This window comes from Theropithecus gelada, chromosome 9, assembly GCF_003255815.1.
Source record: "Theropithecus gelada isolate Dixy chromosome 9, Tgel_1.0, whole genome shotgun sequence".
Taxonomy (NCBI): domain Eukaryota; kingdom Metazoa; phylum Chordata; class Mammalia; order Primates; family Cercopithecidae; genus Theropithecus; species Theropithecus gelada.
The window spans coordinates 90,467,403-90,491,552 of NC_037677.1; the positions used below are offsets into that span (position 1 = coordinate 90,467,403).

At 40.5% G+C, this 24,150-nt stretch overlaps 1 protein-coding gene across 3 annotated transcripts in view; it reads left to right on the forward strand.

Annotated features, from left to right (window-relative positions):
• PLCE1 (phospholipase C epsilon 1) overlaps window positions 1-24,150 on the forward strand; it is a 358,406-nt gene that overhangs the window by 86,433 nt on the left and 247,823 nt on the right. The window contains exon 1 of one of the 3 annotated variants that reach the window (XM_025396383.1): window positions 19,590-19,942. The exons of the other annotated variants lie outside the window; for them this stretch is intronic. Coding sequence (XP_025252168.1) covers window positions 19,661-19,942 — 282 coding nt within the window. The 5' untranslated portion in view covers window positions 19,590-19,660. Of the gene's footprint in view, window positions 1-19,589; window positions 19,943-24,150 lie in introns of those variants that run through there. 3 annotated transcript variants of the gene reach the window in all.

Consider the following 24,150-nt stretch of genomic DNA (forward strand, 5'->3'; position numbering starts at 1 on the left):
GCATGTGTCTTTATAGCAGCATGATTTATAATCCTTTGGGTATATCCCCAATAATGGGATGGCTGGGTCAAAAGGTATTTCTAGTTCTAGATCGTTGAGGAATCGCCACACTGTCTTCCACAATGGTTGGACTAGTTTACAGTCCCACCAACAGTGTAAAAATGTTCCTATTTCTCCACATCCTCTCCAGGACCTATTGTTTCCTGACTTTTTAATGATTGCCATTCTAACTGGTGTGAGATGGTATCTCATTGTGGTTTTGATTTGCATTTCTCTGATGATGTGCCACATTTTCTTAATCCAGTCTATCACTGATGGACATTTGGGTTGGTTCCAAGTCTTTGCTATTGTGAATAGTGCCACAGTAAACATACGTGTGCATGTGTCTTTATAGCAGCATGATTTATAATCCTTTGGGTATATCCCCGGTAATGGGATGGCTGAGTCAAAAGGTATTTCTAGTTCTAGATCGTTGAGGAATCGCCACACTGTCTTCCACAATGGTTGAACTAGTTTACAGTCCCACCAACTGTGTAAAAATGTTCCTATTTCTCCACATCCTCTCCAGGACCTATTGTTTCCTGATTTTTTAATGATAGCCATTCTAACTGATGTGAGAAAGTATCTCATTGTGGTTTTGATTTGCATTTCTTTGATGGCTAGTGATGATGAGCATTTTTTCATGTGTCTGTTGGCTGTATAAATGTCTTCTTTTGAGAAGTGTCTGTTCATTTCCTTTGCCCACTTTTTGATGGGGTTGTTTGTTTTTTTCTTGTAAATTTGTTTGAGTTCTTTGTAGGTTCTGGATATTAGCCCTTTGCAGATGAGTAGATTGCAAAAATTTTCTCCCATTCTGTAGGTTGCCTGTTCACTCTGATGGTAGTTTCTTTTGCTGTGCAGAAGCTCTTTAGTTTAATTAGATCCCATTTGTCAATTTTGGCTTTTATTACCATTGCTTTTGGAGTTTTAGTCATGAAGTCCTTGCCCATGCCTATGTCCTGAATGGTATTGCCTAGGTTTTCTTCGAGGGTTTTTATGGTTTTAGGTCTAACATTTAAGTCTTTAATCCATCTTGAATTAATTTTTGTATAAGGTGTAAGGAAGGGATCCAGTTTCAGCTTTCTACTTATGGCTACCCAGTTTTCCCAGCACCATTTATTAAATAGGGAATCCTTTCCCCATTTCTTGTTTTTGTCAGGTTTGTCAAAGATCAGATGGTTGTAGATGTGTGGTATTATTTCTGAGGGCTCTATTCTGTTCCATTGGTCTGTATCTCTGTTTTGGCACCAGCACTATGCTGTTTTGGTTACTGTACCCTTGTACTGTAGTTTGAAGTCAGGTAGCATGATGCCTCCAACTTTGTTCTTTTGGCTTAGGATTGTCTTGGCAATGTAGGCTCTTTTTTGGTTCCATATGAACTTTAAAGTAGTTTTTTCCAATTCTGTGAAGAAAGTCATTGGTAGCTTAATGGGGATGGCATTGAATCTATAAATTACCTTGGGCAGTATGGCCATTTTCACAATATTGATTTTTCCTATCCATGAGCGTGGAATGTCCTCCCATTTGTTTGTGTCCTCTTTTATTTCGCTAAGCAGTGTTTTGTAGTTCTCCTTGAAGAGGTCCTTTACATCCCTTGTTAGTTGGATTCCTAGGTATTTTATTCTCTTTGAAGCAATTGTGAATGGGAGTTCACTCATGATTTGGCTCTCTGTTTGTCTGTTATTGGTGTATAGGAATGCTTGTGATTTTTGCACATTAATTTTGTATTCTGAGACTTTGCTGAAGTTGCTTATCAGCTTAAGGAGATTTTGGGCTGAGACGATGGGGTTTTCAAAATATACAATCATGTCATTTGCAAACAGAGATAATTTGACTTCCTTTTGTCCTAATTGAATACCTTTATTTCTTTCTCTTGCCTGATTGTCCTGGCCAGAACTTCCAACACTATGTTGAATAGGAGTGGTGAGGGAGGGCATCCCTGTCTTGTTCCAGTTTTTAAAGGAATGCTTTCAGTTTTTGCCCATTCAGTATGATATTAGCTGTGGGTTTGTCATAAATAGCTCTTATTATTTTGAAATATGTCCCATCAATACCTAGTTTGTTGAGAGTTTTTAGCACGAAGGGCTGTTGAATTATGTTGAAGGCCTTTTCTGCATCTATTGAGATAATCATGTGGCTTTTGTCTTTGATTCTGTTTATATGATGGATCATGTTTATTGATTTGCATATGTTGAACCAGCCTTGCATCCCAGGGATGAAGCCAACTTGATCGTGGTGGATAAGCTTTTTGATGTGCTGCTGGATACGGTTTCCCAGTATTTTATTGCATCAATGTTCATCAGGGGTAGTGGTCTAAAATTCTCTTTTTTTGTTGTATCTCTGCCAGGCTTTGGTATCAGGATGATGTTGGCCTCATACAATGAGTTAGGGAGGATTCCCTCTTTTTCTATTGATTGGAATAGTTTCAGAAGGAATGGTACCAGCTGCTCTTTGTACCTCTGGTAGAATTCGGCTGTGAATCCATCTGGTCCTGGACTTTTTTTGGTTGGTAGGCTCTTAATTATTGCCTCAATTTCAGAACCTGTTATTGGTCTATTCAGGGATTCAACTTCTCCCTCCTAGTCTTGGGAGGGTGTATATGTCTAGGAATTCATCCATTTCTTCTAGATTTTCTAGTTTATTTGCGTAGAGGTATTTACAGTGTTCTCTGATGGTGGTTTGTATTTCTGTGGGGTCGGTGGTGATATCCCCTTTATCACTTTTTATTGTGTCTATTTGATTCTTCTCTCTTTTCTTCTTTATTAGTCTTACTAGTGGTCTATCAATTTTGTTGATCTTTTCAAAAAACCAGCTCCTAGATTCATTGATTTTTTGGAGGGTTTTTTGTGTCTCTATCTCCTTCAGTTCTGCTTTGATCTTAGTTATTTCTTGCCTTCTGCTAGCTTTTGAATGTGTTTGTTCTTGCTTCTCTAGTTCTTTTAATTGTGATGTTAGGGTGTCAATTTTAGATCTTTCCTGCTTTCTCTTGTGGGCATTTAGTGCTATAAATTTCCCTCTACACACGACTTTAAATGTGTTCCAGAGACCTTGGTATGTTGTGTCTTTTCCTTTCCATGTTTAGTGCTTCCTTCAGGAAGGCTTGTAAGGTAGGCCTGGTGGTGACAAAATCTCTCAGCATTTGTTTGTCTGTAAAGGATTTTATTTCTCCTTCACTTATGAAGCTTAGTTTGGCTGGATATGTAATTCTGGATTGACAATTATTTTCTTTAAGAATGTTGAATATTGGCCCCCACTCTTCTGGCTTGTAGAGTTTCTGCCGAGAGATCCGCTGTTAGTCTGATGGGCTTCCCTTTGTAGGTAACCCGACCTTCCTCTCTGGCTGCCCTTAACATTTTTTTCCTTCATTTCAACTTTGGTGAATCTGACAATTATGTGTCTTGGAGTTGCTCTTCTCGAGGAGTATCTTTGTGGCGTTCTCTGTATTTCCTGAGTTTGAATGTTGGTCTGCCTCGCTAGGTTGCTGAAGTTCTCCTGGATTATATCCTGAAGAATGTTTTCCAACTTGGTTTCATTCTCCCTGTCACTTTCGGGTACACCAATCGGACGTAGATTTGGTCTTTTCACATAGTCCCATATTTCTTGGAGGCTTTGTTCATTTCTTTTTACTCTTTTTTCTCTAAACTTCTCTTCTCACTTCATTTCATTTATTTGATCTTCAATCATTGATACCCTTTCTTCCATTTGATCAAGTCAGCTACTGAAGCTTGTGCATGCATCACATAATTCTCGTGCCATGGTTTTCAGTTCCATCAGGTCATTTAAGGACTTCTCTACACTGTTAATCTAGTTAACCATTCGTCTAATCTTTTTTCAAGGTTTTTAACTTCTTTGCGATGGGTTTGAACATCCTCTTTTAGCTGGGAGAAGTTTGTTATTACCGATCGTCTGAAGCCTTCTTCTCGCAACTCGTCAAAGTCATTCCCCGTCCAGCTTTGTTCCACTGCTGGCGAGGAGCTGCGATCCTTTGGAGGAGAAGAGGCACTCTGATTTTTAGAACTTTCGGCTTTTCTGCTCTGGTTTCTCCCCATCTTTGTGGTTTTATCTACTTTTGGTCTTTGATTATGGTGACGTACACATGGGGTTTTGGTGTGGATGTCCTTTCTGTTAGTTAGTTTTCCTTCTAACAGTCAAGATCCTCAGCTGCAGGTCTGTTGGAGTTTGCTGGAGGTCCACTTCATACCGTTTGCCTGGGTATCACCAGTGGAGGCTGCAGTACAGTAAATGTTGCTACCTGATCCTTCTTCTGGAAGCTTCATCTCAGAGGGACATCTGGTTGTGTGAGGTGTCAGTCGGCCCCTACTGGGAGGTGTCTCCCAGTTAGGCTACTCGGGGGTCAGGGACTCACTTGAGGAGGCAGTCTGTCTGTTCTCAGATCTGAAACTCCGTGCTGGGATAAGCACTACTCTCTTCAAAGCTGTCAGACAGGGACGTTTAAGTCTGCAGAAGTTTCTGCTGCCTTTTGTTCAGCTATGGCCTGCACCCAGAGGTGGAGTCTACAGAGGCAGGCAGGCCTCCTTGAGCTGCGGTGGGCTTCACGCAGTTGGAGTTTCCAGGCTGCTTTGTTGACCTACTCAAGCCTCAGCAATGGCGGATGCCCCTCCCCCAGCCTTGCTGCCACCTTGCAGTTAGATCTCAGACTGCTGTGCTAGCAGTGAGTGAGGCTCCGTGGGCATGGGACCCTCTGAGCCAGGCACAGGATATAATCTCCTGGTGTGCCGTTTGCTAAGGCCATTGGAAAAGTGCAGTATTAGGGTGGAAGTGTCCCAATTTTCCAGGTACCTTCTGTCACAGCTTCCCTTTGCTGGGAAAGGGAATTCCCAATCCCTTGCACTTCCCGGGTGAGGCGATGCCCCACCCTGCTCCGTGGGCTGCACCCACTGTCTGACAAACCCCAGTGAAATGAACGTGGTACCTCAATTGGAAATGCAGAAATCACCCGTCTTCTGCATTGCTCACGCTGGGAGCTGCAGACTGGAGCCGTTCCTATTTGGCCATCTTGGAACCTACCCCTGTGAAATCCATTTTCTATTCACGTCCTGAGTTTAGTCAATCTAGAGATTTTTATAAATGGAACTGCTTTATGAGTATCTTTTTAAAGTCAGAAATGTAAACAGCCATTTATAACAACATTAATATAATTACTCAAATACTACATGATACTGTCTTGCCAGAACATACATTCATAGTGATAAACCAAAACCCTCTTAACAATGCTTAAATACATTTGCTTTTAAAAGGTGTCATTGGTCCAGTTACTAATGATATTAATTGCTTTATTTCCTCAAATCCCAATTTTGCACGATCCATTTTCCAGAGCTTAGTATTGATTTTTTAAAGAATAATTGGTATAATATTAAGTGAGACAGCCATGTCAATCAATTGTAGTCCTCTCATCAAATGGACAATTAATGCCTTGCAAGCATGGGTCTACACATAATGTTTTCTACAATGTCAGTAGGATTTCATGTGACTGGGGTTCTGCTCTTGCCTTTTTGGATTCCCTTCTCTGCCTGCCTTCTTCCCCTTCTCTTCTTGGCTTAATTATTATCTTTCACGAACTAACACAGGAATTACCTTTCTGTGAGATCTTTCCGGAATCCTCACATTCAATGTCACAATTAGTCTCTCTCTTCTCTCAGTTCTGTAGCACTTTGTTTTTGAACATTTAGCAGAATGACTAGTTAGTTGGGGACGTGCCCATGTCCCCAGCTAGACTTGGAGCTCCTTGAGGGCAGTACGTGCCTTTTCACCTTCTTCTCCTCTCCATTAATGCAAAGTAGGTGGCAGATGCATCCTTTCCGAATGATTGACATCAATAAGACATCAAAAAAATATTGGACTAGTAGAATTTTCATTTTGTTTGAACAGGTTAATGTCCATGTTGGTTTACTTGAGAACACATAATTGGTGTAAAATTAGGTGACAAATTTGTAAATGTGGCTTTAGGGAGTCATTTACATTGGAAGATTGAATTCTACTGCTGACTTCTACTGACTAAACTGCTGGCATTCTGTTCTTTACAGTAAAAGTGACATTGGGTGAAAGCATTGGTATTGGTGTCTAGCTGTTTTGAGCTGAGGCTACCTTTGTTTGAGTGAAGGGAATATTTGGATCATCTGAGTGGAAATATGCATGTCATGAGACAAATATGCTGGCATTTCTGTTATGACAACAGATGATATCCTCTTCCTGAGTAACTTGGGAAAGGCAGGGAGTTTGGGGAGGCCTGCAGCACGACCTGGGTCACATTCAGAATACGTTCTGCTGTTCAGAGTTTCCTTGCTCTTGAGTATCACCCTTTGCCTCAGTTTTTCAGATGGAAAATGGGTGGAAGTCAGTGGAATTATTGTGTAATAAAAACAGCTAATATTTATTTCCTATGCATCAAGTACCATACGAATACATGAGCTCATTTAATCCTGACAACAGCCCTGTGAGGTGGTACTATTAGGATCCCCACTTTACAGGAGAGGAAATGGCACCTTGGAGAGGTTAAGTGATGTGCTCAAGGCCAACTGCTAGTCAGTGGAAAAGTCTGAGACCCAAATTCATCTTTCTGACCATTGGGCCTGTGTATGTGTGCGTGCGTGTGTGTGTGTGTGTGTGTGTGTGTGTGTGTGTGTTTTACCTCCATGCTAAGCTGCTTCTGCGATCGCTCTGGAGAGCCTCATAAAAGAACTAAATAAATCAAAGGGGCATGGGATATCCTTCTTAGGGAGAAGAGTGTTTAGTAGGAGGTTATTATATGTTTTCTTGAGGAAATTCTCGGCCTAGAGTAAAGACAGATGGTATAAAAACTGTACCCTGGTTGATTTGATTGACACCTCAAGATGTTTTGAATCTAGTTACACTTACATTACTGTCAGGTGATTTCTGAGATGTTGCTTCATTGCAGTACAAGTTCAGAGGACAAAGATCTTCCACGGTTGGAGAAGTCAGTGTGAATGGAGCATTGGAGGTTGTGCTGCCTTTTCTGAGCTGTGCATGGTTGTCTTTTTTCCTGCCAGTAGGTGGAAATAGAACTGAATCTTTCAGCACTTGCTTTTTCAGCTGAATACTGGCAGGATTCCTTTAATTTCTGCCGTGAAGGAAAAAAATAAAAAACCTCAGGAGAAGTTTGGAGTGTTCAGTTGGAGGACTGTTACTCTGCAGACTGGAATACTTCCAGTCTGATGGTCAGATAATGGTTTCAGCCTCCTAGAAGGCCAGGGTGCTGGAAGCAGCTGCTGGCAGCCGTGGGTGTCCCATGAGCTCTGCTGGACACCCACCTCGAGGGGGGCTTTTCCTATCATGACCACACATCCTTTTACTCCTCCTGTCCCGCCCATTTAAACCTTTGTCTTTACTGTCAAATTGTGTATCATGTTTATTTTCAGAAACTACATTTCTGAAATTAAAATCTACCAAGCTGAAACAGCACATAAATGGATAAAGTACAAGAGGAAAGCCTCCCACCCACAGTTCCCCCACTTTCTCATTGGATTAACATACGTTTTTTGCATCCCTATCCAGACTTTTTCTATAACATAAACAACTATATATCTCATCAAAATAAAACTGGCATTATGTAACATATGTAACAAATGTAACATATGTTGTTCTATGTCTTGCTTTTTGCACTTTTGAGTGTATCGGGGCTGCCCGTGAATGTGATTAGCTCTGGTGTTTCCCAGCTGGGGGCAGTTTGGCCCCCGAGGTGACACTTGGCAATGTCTGGAGACATTTTCAGTTGTCAACAACTGGAATGATGGGGTGCTACTGGCATCTAGTGGGTAGAGACCAGAGATGTTGCTAAATATTCCACAAGGCACAGAACAGCACCTCACAAAGCATTATCCAGCCCCTAATGTTTAGTGCTGAGGTTGAGAAACCCTTTGCTAGGTAACCTCGTTCTTTGCAATGGTGCACTGTATTCTATAGTGTGAATTTCTCATCCTGTGTTAATGTTTTCCTACAGGCAGTCACGTAAAGTTGTTTCCAACTCATCTCACCTATAATCCCAGCCCTTTGGGAGGCCGAGGTGAGAGAATCGCTTAAGGCCAGTGGTTTGAGACCAGCCCAGGCAACACAGTGAGACCCCAAGTCTGCCAAAAAAAAAAAAAAAAAAATTAGCTGGGCGTGATGGTGTGCATCTGTAGTACTAGCTACTCTAGAGACTGAGGTGGGAGGATCACTTGAGCCCAGGAGTTCAAGGCTATAGTGAACTATGATTGTGCCACTGTACTGCAGCCTGGGTGACAGAGCAAGACCCTATTTCAAAAAAACAAACAAAACAAACAAAAAAAACCAGTATTGGAATAAATATTGGTTTACATCTTTGTGCACTTTGAGATTTTGTTTCCGTGAGATAAAGACACAAAATTAAAATATCTGAGGATAGGGACTTTATTTTAAAAGTAAAAAGTGCTATTTTACACCCAGAATCCCTAATTCACAGTTCCAAAAAGCAAAAGACCTAAAAACAAAGTTTAAAAATTAACAGCAAACTCAGAATTTGGTGGCAAAACCTTACTTGAACTTGTGTGAGGCTAGTCTTTATTTATTACATTTAATGTGAATATTTAGACATCTGTTGCAGAAATCTTTGTTTGATTATGGGATACTGTCTCAGTCTCTGATGATGTAGTTATATAATATGGCACCTTATTGACTTTTTAAAAATATCTGAATTGAATTCCAAAGCTCTTTCAGCTTTTTGGCAAACATGGCTATCTGATAGATTTGTTTGCATTAGAATGGCAGCCTCAGGAATTTAATATTATAGTGATGTGCAGCATTTAGTCCTTAATAATTCTTATATGTTGAAATGAGCAGGTTGTGTGACTTCAGTGATTTTGTTTTCAGCATCTATAACCCCCTTTTAAAGGTGATTTTAGTCCTATAAAGAAAAATTGCATGTTTTCAGGTCACAATTTTTGCCTTGTGCTTTTCCATACAAATTAGCCCCTCAGAAAACATGAAGCATGGTCTTGAAAATCACTTTTTGCTCATTCTTTTTTTTTTTTTTTTTTGAGACAGAGTCTCGCTCTGTCGCCTAGGCTAGAATGTAATGGTGCAATCTTGGCTCACTGCAGCCTCTGCCTCCCAGGTTCAAGCAGTTCTCTGCCTCAGCCTCCCGAGTAGCTGGGATTACAGGTGCCCACCACCATGCCCTTATAATTTTTGTATTTTTAGTAGAGATGAGTTTTACCATCTTGGCCAGGCTGGTATTGAACTCCTGACCTCATGATCCACCCACCTTGGCCTCCCAAAGTGCTGGGATTATAGGCGTGAGCCACCATGCCTGGCCTGCTCATTCTTTAAAAGATTGGCAATAGCTAAAACATTTTGCATGCTTGCCCTGTTTCATGCTTAGCAAACATTACCAAATCTGAGCTCCACAACAATACTTGTAGGAGGTAGTCTTTTTATCTTAGTTTATCTGCAGGGAATGGGCTTCTGGAAGTTGAGGATGTGTGCAGAGTAACATCTGGGAAGAGGCAGAACCCAAATCTGCAGTTGTATGTGCTACATCCCTCCCCGGTGTAATTAGAATTCACTTTCCCCCATGTGGACAGAGTTTTAATATTTCTATTAAATTGTAATTAAATTAATTAAATTGTAATTGGTAGCCATGCTTTTTCTCTCAAGGGGCTACAGTTGGACTTGACAGCAAATAGGCAAATGCCACACTTGAGTCAAGTGGATGTTTTCATCACAACATTAAGAGAAAGCATTGGAGCAAATCTGAGGTCACAAAGCTCTCCCACCAAAGAACTAAGCATTATTTGAAATGAGGAAACATTAATGTCCTCCCTGGAGCCTGGAATTGACATGAAATTAGGGAAAAGCATCGAGTTATATTTATTTCTTTTGGTTTAATCCCAAGAAGATGTCGGTTTTCATTATGAAAGGGGAGGGAAACATCACACACCAGGGCCTGTCGTGGGTTGGGGGGCTAGGGGAGGGATAGCATTAGGAGAAATACATAACGTAGATGACAGGTTGATGGGTGCAGCAAACCACCATGGCATGTGTATACCTATGTAATAAAACGGCATGTTCTGCACATGTATCCCAGAACTTAAAGTGTAATTTTAAAAAAGAAATTCAATTTAATGTAAAAAAAATTTAAAAACATATTATCTTCTATTATTTACAGCAGAGCCAATTCAAGAACCCCCAGGAAAAATTCTTGCCCCAAGCCAACTGGAATTTCTGACTCCTGAATTTTTTGTGTGTGACAAGCTTAGCCTGGGGTAAAGTCCAGGAAGGATGCTTCTATGTTGGTTTTTTAGCTGTTGCTGACATGATTCCCTTCGCTGCCTCCTAGCTCTCGAGGTTTCTCCAAAAAGCATGTGCAAGAAACTTTCATATTCCTTCCTTGGAGGAGTTTCTGATGTTCCTTCTCCACTGTGTCCTCTGCAACTCAATCTACTGATTTGTTTTAACATTTCAAGTGTATAGCTGATTTTACTATTGTGATGGGGAATCCCAGGGTTTGAACTGTGTGCAAGCCAGTTAACTACTCCTGTTATTTCTTGGCTTGGTAGGCTTTTATTGTTACTTTCAGCTGTCTTTCAGCTTTTTACCCACGGTCCTTCACCTTTGATGAGTTCTCTCTGGTTCTTTGGTCTTTGAGAAAGACCTAAGTACACTCCCCTTAGTCCCTCATTTAAATGCCTATTCTCACAGCACCCCTGAACCTTGAGGTGTCTTTAGGTTCTGCATGAACACCTCACAGGTCCAAACTCCTCTCTGCCTCAGGCCCTTTGTATGTGCTAGTCCCTCTGTCTGGGACACACTTTCATAGCTACCAGCCGCTTTTTACCCGGTTGTTAACTTCAGTTTATGTTCTAAAGGAAGCCTTCCTAGACCACCACACCCCTTCTCCTAGCTAAGATCAGCTATTAGTTGTGATTATTTCATAAGTCAGTCTCTACCATGAGATTGGATATGCTGTTAGCCCAGGGACCAAGTAAAATGTTTCAGTGCGATAACTATTTGTGCAGTGAATGAACAAATGCGGCTTGTACTTCTCTGGATTCCCTCTCAGCCTCTCTGCTTTTAGACTTTATTTTCCAGACCTACATTTTTACTAAAATATGTATGTTTCCTCACATCATTTACTGGCCCCGTTCACCAGCCTTTACACTGTTCCCATTCTAGGCCCAGCCTGTGCTCTCAAAAACAGACTTATCAAGGCACTTCTCTATTCTGTTGTTTCTTAATATCAACAAGTTGTTTCAGAGATAGTTTGTTTGCTTGTGTTTATTTATTATGGATATTTCAAGAATACAAGGAAAGCACAAGGAGCTTATGACAAATAGCCATGTACCCACTGCCCAGACTTGCAGGTGGAAACATTTGCTATGTTTGCTTCAAATAAATAAAATGTTACCGAAACAGTTGAGGCTCCCACTCTCTCCTCTCCCTTCAGAGCTAACCACTGTGTGGACAATTGCCAGATGAATTATTGGAACACCTGCAAATGAAAGTAAATAGGAAACTTGACATTTTGGCTAGATTATGGGTGGGAAATGTTATCTCACTCTTGTTTTTTTAAATATTTAACTGATTTCTAGTAAAGTTGAGCATTTTTAATGTTTGTTGGCTATCTGGGCTGCTTCGATGAATTACATGTTTATATCTTTTTCTGTTTTATCTATTTGTCATTTTTCTATTTATTTTTCTTTCTTCTTGGTTTGTAAAGATCTCTGTATATTTGGATTATTCTGTTGCCTGTAATATGTGTTACAAATACCAACTTCTAATCCATAACTTTTCATTTAGTTTTGTTTATATTATCATGTGTTGTGTAGAAATTTTAAATGTCTTTGTGATCTGATGAACATTTTTCTTTAAGATTTCTGCTTTTTATATTTCAGGAAACCCTTATGCTGAGATTGTGAAGGTATTCTCATCAAAATGTTTTAAATGTTTTGTTTTTTACATTTTAACCTTTCATTTGGAATTTATTTTTGTAATTAGGTAGAAATCTAATTTATTTTAACCAAGCTGCAGTATGCAGTTGAGTATATTTATTCTTTTGCTTATCTTTATACCACTGGCTTGTTTTTCATGTCTTATTACACTGCCTAGTACCTCTAGTATGGTATTAAATAGACATGTCATCAGGCATTTGCTAAACCTTATTTAACTTGATTACACGAATAATCAATAATGTAGGTCTATATCAGCTTTATAGATGAGGTGACCGAAGCTTACAGTAGTTAAGTAACCTTTCCAGAATCATACAGCTAGGAGGTAAATAACAGAGCCTGGGGTCAAACCCCAGTCTCAGTGACTTCAGAGTCTAACTGCCTATACTGCCTCTTGGTCTCAGATGACTTGGGGGAAAGGTATCCCCTTCCACCTTGCCTGCTTGTGCAGGCATGAAATTTTACTGAAGTGATGCCAGAGAAGCACTTCCAGTGTGTCTGGAGAAAACTAATAGACTTTGTTTAATTTAGACCTGCCAAGAGTAGATTAAAGAACCTTATAAGTATGAAACAGTTCTTATTCCAGATAATATAAGCATTCACTCAGGTAATATAATCACATCTCAGTGGAACTTCAGCTATAGGGAGTAGATCTTCATAGTAAGTTAACATTCTGAGGAATATTAACAAGTAACTGCAATGCCTTCCTTCCCAGCCTCTCTCTATGAAAAACCTGAGGCACCTTACAAAGATTGGCCTAAAACAAGGTGAAGTAAGAAGATGAGAAAATTAGGACAAAGAGAAATAAATATGGTAAAACAGAAAATAATTCTTGCCTTAGTGTCATTGGCTAGAGTTTGGCCACAACATAATCCTAAGCTTCCTAGCAACTGAAGCAAAGAAAACCTGTCCAGCTCTACAATTCACAGTGGGCACGAGATGAAAATAGAATGGTTGCTAGGGGGATACTCAGTGCTTCCTGCTCCTGAGACTGGAGAGAAAATTGCTCTTTGGCCTCCAGAGAGGGACCCTGTGCAATCACAGGGACAGTGCTTACAGCATCTTCTCAGTGGTGGGAGTGCACCTCATGGGACTGCATTCCCCTACTTTACCTCAAGCTCCTTGAGGGGTGAGCACCATATCTATTGTGTTCTTCATCATATATCAGGGCCCACCACAGTGCCTGAGACATAATAGGTGCTCATAATGTATTTTTGAATGAATGAATGTTATTTGTAATTTCTATCAATAAAAGCCAGTGGGTGGATACAAGATCACTACACAAAAATTAGTAATTTTTTTCCATAAACTAGCAATGAACAATCTGCAAATAAAATTTCTAAAAATTCCACTTATAATATCATCAAAACAATAAAATACTTAGGAGTAAATTTATCAAAAGAGATGTAAGACTTATTCACTGAAAACTACAGGACATTATAGAAAAACCAATGGCAAAACATTTGAACAAATTCATTAAAAGCAATTCTATGTGAAGTAACACTACAGAGATTTCTAGGTATGTGGCTTTCTGATGATCTGACTTGATCAAAAGGTGTAATTTTAGATTTTAAGAGGAATATTTAAGCTGAACATCGTTTTGGCAGTTCTCTATGATTATTTCTTTTTGCAACCAAGCTCCTGGTAAGAAGGAATCGTAGAGAATTGGAGTTTGCATTCTCTGTTTGCATTGCATCAGATTCTTGGTCAAGAATCTGAATGTTGCCAATAAACGGTGCTGTTAGGAATTAAGGTGAGCCCATAATGTATGGTACCATAATTGCTTTGTGAATTGGAAAGGTGTGTATTGGATAAAATAACATCAGGGTGTGTGTGAAAAATGGGACCTTGCCTCAAATGTTTAGCAATACCTAATTAAAGACCCTTAATATTACTGATTCCAATAATTAATCTGTATTCTGATGTCTAAATATGTCTGTCGTTTTCATCAGCCCATTTTTCTGGGGCCCACAGCATATGCTTGCCAGTTCCCCAAACAAGTCTATGAAGGAGGCACTGTTATCATCTCCTTTTACAGAAGAGGAAACTGAGGGCTAGGGAAGATAAGCCATTTGCCCAGGGTTCCACCCTAGCATGTGACAGACCAGAACCTGCACCCAGACACCCATTTGCCCTGCTGTGCAGCCCTTCTCATTTCTGGCCTAAAGATAGCCAACATCAGTTTTCTCTGATTCGCTACAAGTATTTTTCCTGTTTGGTATAGTGTGTGCTTGGACTTTGGAGGCTTCATTTTGATGTTGTGCTCAGTATGCCACAATTAAAGAATTATCCTAATTTTAAGATCATCTTTCCAGAGAGTCTCTCAGAAATTCAGGATAACCAAGTACAGTCTGAATGACATTTGCCAAGTGTTGGCCTCGGAAAATTTATTGCTTCAACAGGGGCCTGTTGCCAGTAACGATTAGCCGACTTTTTTCTTGCCTAGCAAAGACGTTCATTCTGTGAAGGTAACTGAGAGTTTGTAGTTAAGATCTTGGACTCTGGACTCAGTGGACACGGTTCAAGTTCTGGCTTAATAATAGAACCTTCCACATAGTATTATTGGGAGGATTAAAGGAGGCTATCACGTAGGGCACTTAGCACCATGGGGTGCTTAGAAAGCTTTTAAGAATGGTAGCTGCTAGAACATACAATCCTTTAAAGCTGGACTTTGGGGTAAGGAGTGCGCTTCGACAACCAGCAGTAGCTGCCAACAGTTTAGATTGAGAGTGGCTCCGTGCAGCCAAGCCTCCTAAAGCCACCTGGAAGCTCTCCAGTCTGGACTTTGAAAATTTAAATATTTTTCAAATTTCTTTTTGACCCAGTTTAAAGAAAAGGGATTCCACAGTGTGAAAGGGGCTGCCATAGCTTTGCCATTTCCCCTGAGGAAGGGCCTGAGGGAAGCTTCCTTTTGTTGGTGGAAGAAATGAGGTGAGAGGGCAAGAGTTTGGGGTAGGGAAGAACTGGACTGGAAGCTGAGTCTGGTCCTCTTTAGTCTGCCTCTTCAGGCCCCCATCCCGGCCACCTGTTCTTCTTCTGTAAAACCAGGGGGCTGGACTAAGAGGCCCTTCCTGTGCTGACATTCTGTGAAACCATAAACACTTGCCTTGAGCTATGGTTTAATGTGAGCCCTCAGAGCCGTTGTAAGTCTGGGCCATTGGAAAGATGTCTCTGCATCTTTCATGTGAGTCAAGAGGTGGCTTTGTCTTTTATCTTGTCTGGTGTCCATACATCCCAGCTTTAAATTCCTCTTAAAATTTGGAGCCAGGGAAAATTTCTCTTGCTGCTTGAATCTTCACACTGTTTCTGATTGGACAATGCCAATGATACACCTCAGGGTATTTCTGTTATTGTTTCATTTGCCAAGATTCTCAGAGCTAAATGCAGTGACCAGCAATTGTGGCTTCCCTTAAACAAGTCAGGTCTCAAAATCTGTCTTAAAACTGAATGTTGTTGTTTAATTTTATGTACTTTAATGGAGAAGCCACATCAAATCCATTTGTGGCATTAAACAGGATAAATCACCCATGCAGAATGACATAGTAAATAAATGCAGAAATGCGTGAATACCCCGCCTCACTGTCAGCTACACCCATCATCTGGCCCCTTCTCCGCTCCTAGTGAGTATGAAATTACAACAACAGTAACAAGTAAAATGTATAAAGGACCTACTCTGGACCAGTCACTGTTCTAAGTGGTTTATATATATTTTCTCTTTCAACAATCTTGTGTTTGGGGGTACTATTATTGTATTTATTTTAAAATGAGGATAGGCAGGATTTGGGGGGACATTAGATCCCACAAAATTCCTTTGGCCTCGGGGGTCCTAGTGGCAGAGAGGCTTTGCCCCATCTGGTACTGGCTTGTTTATGTGGCTAACTAGTAAGCTAACCAAAGTCAAACAACCAAGAAAAAGACAAGGAGGAGGAGGGGAGAATTGATGACCATAGAAGGCAGGAAAACCCTCTCTGGCTTCTGACCATCCTGAGATCTACTCTGAACTCCGGTACTGACTTGAGGAATCTGTGGAGTCTCAGAGGCAGTCCGTATTTTGGAATGTGTATGGAGGTAGAGCTGTGCTTGGAGGAGTCATCCTGAGTTCCTGCAGACGGGTCTGTTAGGAGGCCAGCTGGGTTGCAGGGTATTCCACATGTCCATTGAGGTGCCCTGCCTACCTGATGAGTCTGTAGAAATATTCCCCAGGGGTTGCCTGACTTCCAGGGCTGGCACTAAAGGAGGAACTAGTCAGCCCATTTGACCACAAATCCTAAACAGTTCCCATGGAATATTCAGTGCTCTGCGCTTACTTCTCTTAGCCCTGAATGCCAGAACGGCCACTAGCAGGGGCAGGATGGGAAACTGCAGCGGCCTGTCACAAGCAGGCTGATCACCCAGGGCCTGGCTTGGAAGACAGACTGGGTAAGTATAGTCTTAATTTGGCCATTGTGCTCAACTGGCAATGTGCCCACAGTCAATATGCAGATATCTAGATGTGGCCAAATAGTAAGACAATTCTAAGAAACAAATAGTTGAGAATTTGCATGTTCAAAAGTATCTCTCAGTCACCCCCTATGCCCAGTACGATGCCAGATCCTGGGGGTATGGCAGCAAGCAAGCTCGTTGGGGACCTGCTGATTGGGAGCTCACAGCGAGCAGGCAGGCATGTGATTATTCCACAGGCCATGACTTCTGGTGTGGTTAAGTGCTGTGCTGGGGAAGCCTTGTCTTTTGGAATCGCTTTGGGTGGCTCTTTCTTTAATCTGGGGATGGTATCATTGCTTGAAACATTTTTGGAACTGCCCTTTAGGAATTGCCTTTGGAGCTGATTTGGGTCACACAGGAAAATCTATCTCACTTTTATTTTATAGCCACACCTAGCTTGTGACCAAAAATGGTATTGCCCAGCTTGCCGACCCATTTTATATTCCAGTCTTGGCTCTGACTTTCTTGTGAGCCAAAATTACATCCACCCTGTAAAGATGGATATTTATGACCACTGAGCATATTAGCAGTAACTTTGATAATTTTGAAGCAATTTCTCACTTGCCCAAGCTCCCATTGTCCTTTATATCTCTGTTGTAACACTGTCCAATCTCTCTTGCAACTGAATTACCTCCTCCTGCCTGTGTTTTCCCCACTAGGGTGGGCATTGGAGGATAGGCCCATATGTCTACACTCTCTACAGTGCCCAGCACGGAGCAGATGTTCAAAATGTGTATTTGTTATAATTGAATGTATGGGTTGAATTGAAAGGAATCCAAGAGGTGTCTCAGGATTGCTCTGAGTAACAGGAGCACTGTTGGAATGATGGGCAGCCCAGTGGGCTGCGGAATCTCACAGGTCTTGCTCCAATCCCTATTTGTCCCCTTGAGCAGCTGTGTGGCCCTATGCAAATCATTCATTCCCTCAGATCCTTCATTTCCTCATCTGTGGAATAGAGGTAATAATACTTGCCTTACTCGGGCTATTATAAGGACAAGTGGAATATTCACATAGTGCCCTAAGCATAGTGCCTAAATGGAGGTGATTAGTATTCTTATAATATTGGAGCAAATTCTCATTTGGATGCATAAATTCTGATTTAAAAAACTAACTTACCCAGAAGTCACATCATTTAAAATCATTTGCTGGCCAAGTACAGTGGCTCATGCCTGTAATCCCAGCACTTTGGGAGGCCAAGGCGTGAGGATTACTTGAGCCCGGGAGTTCAAGACCAGCCTGGGAAACATAGTGAGACCCTGTGGCTATAAATTTTTTTTAAAAATTAGCCAGGTGTAGTGGCTTGCACCTGTGGTCCTAGCTACTCAGGAGGCTGAGGTGGGAAAATCACTTGAGCTTAGGAGATCGAGTCTGCAGTGAGCTGTGATCACGCCACTGCACTCCAGCCTGGATGACAGAGTGAGACCCTGTCTCAAAAAAAAAGAAAGAAAAGAAAAAGAAAAATCATGTATCATAGAAAATGTATTCTGCAAGGAACCCTAGAGCCCATCTAAGTCCAACCTCCTAATTTTCTTTTTCTTTTGTAGAGAGAGGGTCTTGCTCTGACATTCAGGCTGGAGTGCAGTGGTGCGATCACAGCTTTAACCTCAAACTCCTGGGCTCAAGTTATCCTCCTACCTCAGCCTGTCAAGTAGCTGAGACTACAGGCGCACACCACCACACCCAGCTAATTTTAATTTTTGTAGAGGCGGGGGTGGGGAGGGTCTCACCATGTTGCCCAGGAAGGTCTTAAACTCCTGAGCTCAAGCCATCCTCCCACCTCATCCTCCCAAAGTGTTGGGATTACAGGCATGAGCCACCTTGCCTGGCCCCAACCTCCTAATATTAATGAGATTCAAAATGGGAAATGGACTGACTAAAGTCATTGGTTCATGGCAGAACTGGGCCAGGCCAGAGCTGTTTTCATGTGATGTTTGGTACTTACCCCTACATTTGGAGGTCCCACCTTCCTTGCAAGGGCCTTGCATTTATGCTAAGAGCTCTGGATACTGGCACTTCTGGACAATGGTAGCTAAGAATTTAGGATATGCACTTGGGGAGCCACAACACATGCTTTGCACACCCTTTTGCAGCAACACTTTGTCCCTCTGTGGAGTGCTGAGCATGCTGTGGTTGTGTATCTCACAAAGCTGGCATAAGCAATACAAACTGGTGGTTAGGAAGCATGCCCGACAAACCTGGTACCGTTACTTACCAGCTTACCACTGCTTGACCTCTCTGAGCTTCACCTTCTTCACCTGTAGCATAGGAATAATAATGGTATCCACCCATAGGATTGTTGTGAGGGTTAAATGAGATAATGCATGAAAGTGCTTACACATTGCCTGGCACAGGATAAACACTTCTTAAAATTTACTGTTATGATCTGTAATACATCCAAACCAAATATTCTGCCTCTGGCATCTCCACTAGTCTCAAGCTAACCTCTAATCTGCCATGAAGCCTTACCTGGTCTCTCTTCCAAGCAGGTGCTGTTGACAGACTTTTACCCCTCCCTTCACCCCGCCCCTCACCCAACAGTAACATGAACTCTCACATCTGTTTCACCCCAACCGTGGACCACAAGATCCTAAAGTAATCAATAGCAGTTGCCCATCAATATATAGGGCTAGGAACTCCTGGGTTTTCTTGTTCATCATCAGTTATAGGAAGAAAAATTGACCGCTGGCTTAAACAAGTACTGCCTCTCTTAGAAGTTGTCTTGACTTTGAAGGCACTTAGACCTTTGGGAGGCTCTGCTATTCTGCAGCGTGGCAGGTGCCCACATGCCTGGATGGCTGCCTTCTTTTGTTATTCCCTTGATACTGGGTTCTTCGCACATGCATACACTTTGAGTTCTATTTGCTACCCTTTTTTAAAACCTTGACTAAAACAATGAGTAATTGGGAAGTTCTGAATTTCTATTTGGAAAACAAATTGATGAGATCAGAAAAATCCAAGTAATCCTAAATTTACAGAAGCCAGATTACTAAAACTCAAGGGCATTTTTTTTAAATGTAGACAAGTTGTATTTCACAGAGGTTTTTGCAATGCCCTGACTCTGGATTGCAGCCCTCCCTCGATTCTGGGTATTACATCATTTCATTTCAGCTAATGTAAACAATCATCACCCTGCATGTTGCAGGATTTTTCACTACGATTTGAATTGGGCTTCATTCAGTGGGTCGTTGTGGTGATTAATGGTTTCAGAAGGAAGTGCAGCAGGAAGAGACTTTGCAGGAATGGAAGAGGTGAGGCAGCTCCATGTGAGATTCTGCAAAAGGATTAAGATTTGGCACCAGGCTTGGTTTCTGTGCAGCCTCTTAGGCAGAGAGCCCCAGGAGAGGGAAGCAGGCTGTCAGCTGTGCCTTTGCACGCTCTCAGCTGCCTTGAAGGTTGGTTGGCTCTTCCCGCTCTCTGAGGTACCCAATTTTACCTTGTTAAAGGATGGATGTGGATGCTGGAGGCTTAAAGAAGACCAGGTAAGGGTTCTTGTTGTCTAAGAAATCTCCCAGCGTTCTTAATGCATGGAATCCTGGGGACTGTTTCTTTACTAGCACCATGGTGCAGTGTTAGCCAAAATACAATTCCTCTGAGACATTTTACAAAGAGGATCAGAGAAGTTTCTTTCCTTGTTAAGAAAGTTTCTAAAACGTTTTAACCTAAAATGCTTAACTATAGAGATACAAATAATTTTTCTTGCTGTGCATTTCAGCTTTGAGATTTTTTTTTTTGCATGTTAATCTACAAGATCTCTATAGGTATCCTGAGAGTTTATTAGATGTTGGTTTTCATTCCTTTTGCAATGGCTTATGGTATATTATGTATTAACATTTAATGGGATGAAAACTTCTCACTCATTATATTCTTCAGGATACTTGCTTTTGAATAAGTTGCTCTTCTTTTTGCAGATTTGGTTTGTTGCTTTCTTTTTCACCTTTTGGCTTTTGTGATTATAATACTAGTAAGGAATATCCTGAAGTAGAACTAATTTCTAAGAGGAAAAAACTATACTCAGGATTTAAATGCAAACATTTGATAGCATCCCTGATTAAAATAGACTACATGTTTTTTGGTGTTTCAAATATGCTTTTTAAAAAATATTCAGTGTAAATGTCCATAGTTTGTGGGAAAGGTAATGCAGTTTATCTGAGTGGTCATTTACTTACAAACATTAAAAGGATATTAGACCTTTGATAAGATTAGCTGAAGAAGAGGTCATTGAAAGGAGTAGTTTTCTGCTAACCACCAACTCAATTCCAAATTCTGTTTCTTTTCTTTAAAAAAATGGAGTTAAAAATAACCCAGAATAAAACTTGAAAACTGTTTTGTTTCTCTGTATTTGGCTAACTTCATCGCAAAGTACTGTGTTTAAGGAATTCAAGCTATGAAGACTACTCTTGAAATGGTTCACATAATTCTATCTGTGAATTTCCATAATCCTTTTCAAGAGCATATGATATTTTATGAGTATTAGGGTTAAAATTTTCAATTAAGTGTTCATTCCTTCTACAACCCTGAGAGATGGATAACAACCCTCAGAAAAATAACATGAGAAATTGTGTCAGTGTCCTGACACAGGCTCAGTTTTCCTGTACAAAGTAGTGTGGAAAGGGAACATTTGGCATATCTCCTTCCTTATGGAAGGTGTGGGGTGTCTTGGTAGAAGTGAATGTCTGTGGTTGTTGTGATAGATGGATAGATGCAGGGACTCCTTGTCACTTTAATTTATTGGAAATTAAATGTTTTCATTAGACGTAGGGGACTCTGACTTTCCAGCTTTGGTTGAGTGAGACAAGGTCTATGCACCCAGTGATTCTTCTCGTTTTTGTTCAGTGAGCCCTTTCAGTCCATGTCATCCTGTTTTTCTTTCTGGAAACAGACTGGCAGCAGTCTCTTGCGTTTTGTATTACTTTAATCTAGCATTTTAACCATTGTGTTTTCTTTTAGTGGGATGGCTAATAATAAGGTTGGCTTAAGCCTCAATTTGAGAAGGTGTGAGAGTAGCTGTAATCTTTAGGAAAAGAAAATCATTCCAAGAGTTAAAACATGCAGACTCTTAATTGTGCTGTGTCCATTCTCCTATTTTTGGGGAATCTAGACAAGCTATTGTTACAAATGCTTTTCCTAAAATGTTTTCAGAAGACCAAAACAAAATATAATTTTTTGTCAATGTATTACACTATCCTCATTCTGTCTTCTTTCTCCTCATCTGTCATTTTGGACGGAGGGAAAATTGTTCAGGTAAACAATTGAGGAACAATTGCCAGGAACATCTGGGAACAGTTGCCATGAATTATCTTTTCCTTCTTAATGTGATCTTGATGAAGGTTTTACTTGTTTACTCTTTTTATTTCTATTAAAATGGTAAGACATGTGCATGGTTGAAAAAAATTCAAACAGTATAAAAAGGGTAAACAATGAAAAGCCTCCTCCATGGCGTCTTAACACTCAGTTCTTCCCTCAGCAGTAAACGATGCTTTAGACCCGTGCTTTTCAAACTTCTCTATGCATAAGCAACACCTGCAGAGTTGGTTACAACACAATTTCTTAGGCTCTTTGGGGTGCGAGGAGTAGATTGAGAGGGGAGAGAAAGATAACTATAGTTCATTATATAGCTATAGTCTATAGTACCTAAGAGACAGGTGGAATTTGAGTATTCTAGTGACAGCAGGAGACAGGGGTACAAAGAAAAAAAGACTGTTGAGTTTCTTAAGAATTGAAAATGCTCTTGAGACAGTTGTCAGTGAAGAGTAAGAAGCCGTGGTCATGAAATAGAGTATTAGAGTAGTGAAGAAATCCAAGGAGCCTCAGCATAAAAATGCCATCGGGAGAGGCCCAGTGGGTGGAAATAGGGAAATAGTCCATAGTTAATGGAAAATATAGCAATAGAAGGGGGTTATGGGCCACCTGACAAGGATAATGAGATTGAGCTGGAAACTGGAATAGGACTGGCCAAGCTAAAAAAAAAATCAGGCCAATTAGCAATAATGAGAGTGTTTATTCACTTGTAGATTGGCAAAATACCTCCCTGGAATGAATTAGGACAAATGGTCACTTCCTGTGCTAATGATTTTATAGCAGAAAAGAAAAAGGAATACTGTAGAAGGTACAGGGAGGTGTCTGTGTGTTAGCCACTGTAATTTAATAATCCTAAGAAATGTAAGATTAATGGCCTGATGCAAGGAATGGAAAACCAAGATAATGTATAACTGATGAGAATTTTAAAAGCATGAATAGTAATTATGAAAAACAGCAAGCCTCAAGGATCTTGTCAATTAATTTTTTTAAAAGGTTAACTACCAAACACCTTTTCGGAAACACAAAATATGACAAGATTCAAAACATCTTTTTGAGAGGCACAGGTGAGAAAAACTAGGTTTTTTTCCCTACCCCACCTTCTTTGTCCAATAAAGTAAGAATCAACAGCCAACGCTAAACACTTTCTTTGTGGCAGGTATTGTGTGAAATCCTTTATGTGCTTTAATTTATTTTGCCCTTATAGCTCTGGGGGTTGGGATCATAATTATTATTTACAGATACAGTGCAAAGAGGATTGCTCAAGGAAGAGCATATTCCTTCATAAGGAAGGGACATCTTTGAAAAAAATAGGAAGTTCAGTTGGAAAACCAGAGAAACCCACCTAGAAAGCCCAGTAAAAAGGTTCACATAATTTAAGGAGCATTCTATAAGAAACTGACATTAAAGCAAAAATAAGAGAGACTTTTATAGGAATCGAAGTGAAGGAGCCAGGCAAAAATAAGGAAGAGACTTCATAAGGAAGAGACATCTTTGAAAAAAATAGGAAGTTCAGTTGGAAAACCAGAGAAACCCACCTAGAAAGCCCGGTAAAAAGGCTCACACATAATTTAAGGAGCATTCTATAAGAAACTGACATTAAAGCAAAATAGGAGAGACTTTTTATAGGAATCAAAGTGAAGCAACCAGGCAAAGATCCAGCAGAACCTTTGCAGATGCTCAGAATACTCCTGGGGCGATAGAAAAAGGAGCCAGCAGACACAATAAATTATTTGCCTTGGTCTTTTCAGAAAAATATATCAAAATCATCTTTAGAAGCAGAGGTACTAGATCAAATAGTAGTAAATGAACAGAATGTTCTAGACTGAGTTGACAAACTGGATATGGATAAATCACAGGGACAGGTTGGCCTTCATCCAAGAGTTCTAAAGGAATTCAAGGGTGAAATCATGGGGCTGTTGTTAAAAGCAACTAATTTTTACTTTCGAAAGTCTAGCAACCCCCTAAACCTTGGTTGCCTGGTAAAATTGCCCAGCTCCATCTCCCTGCAGTACATTATTTAAACATAAATTATAATATGCATGTAAAATATAAAATATAATAAATCAAATAATATGTTTTCAATAACTGTGATTTTGAATTCCCAAACCATGTCACGTCACTGTTTTGAAAGTCTGTGTGAACGTTTCATTCTTGAAATTTCTAAGCATTACCAGCCCCTTAGAATCATGTAAAATAAGCTTATCATAATTCGTGTGAACTCAGTAGCAAAAGCACAAAGAAACAAATGGGCAGAGACTCAGTTTCAAGAAAGGATTCATCATACAACGTTACTTCACTAAAGGGGGAAAAGAATCCTGCAGCCTCAGAAACAGACACTCAGTGTCCGTTAATTAAATAAATGCCACGTGAAGGATTTGAAAACTAATCA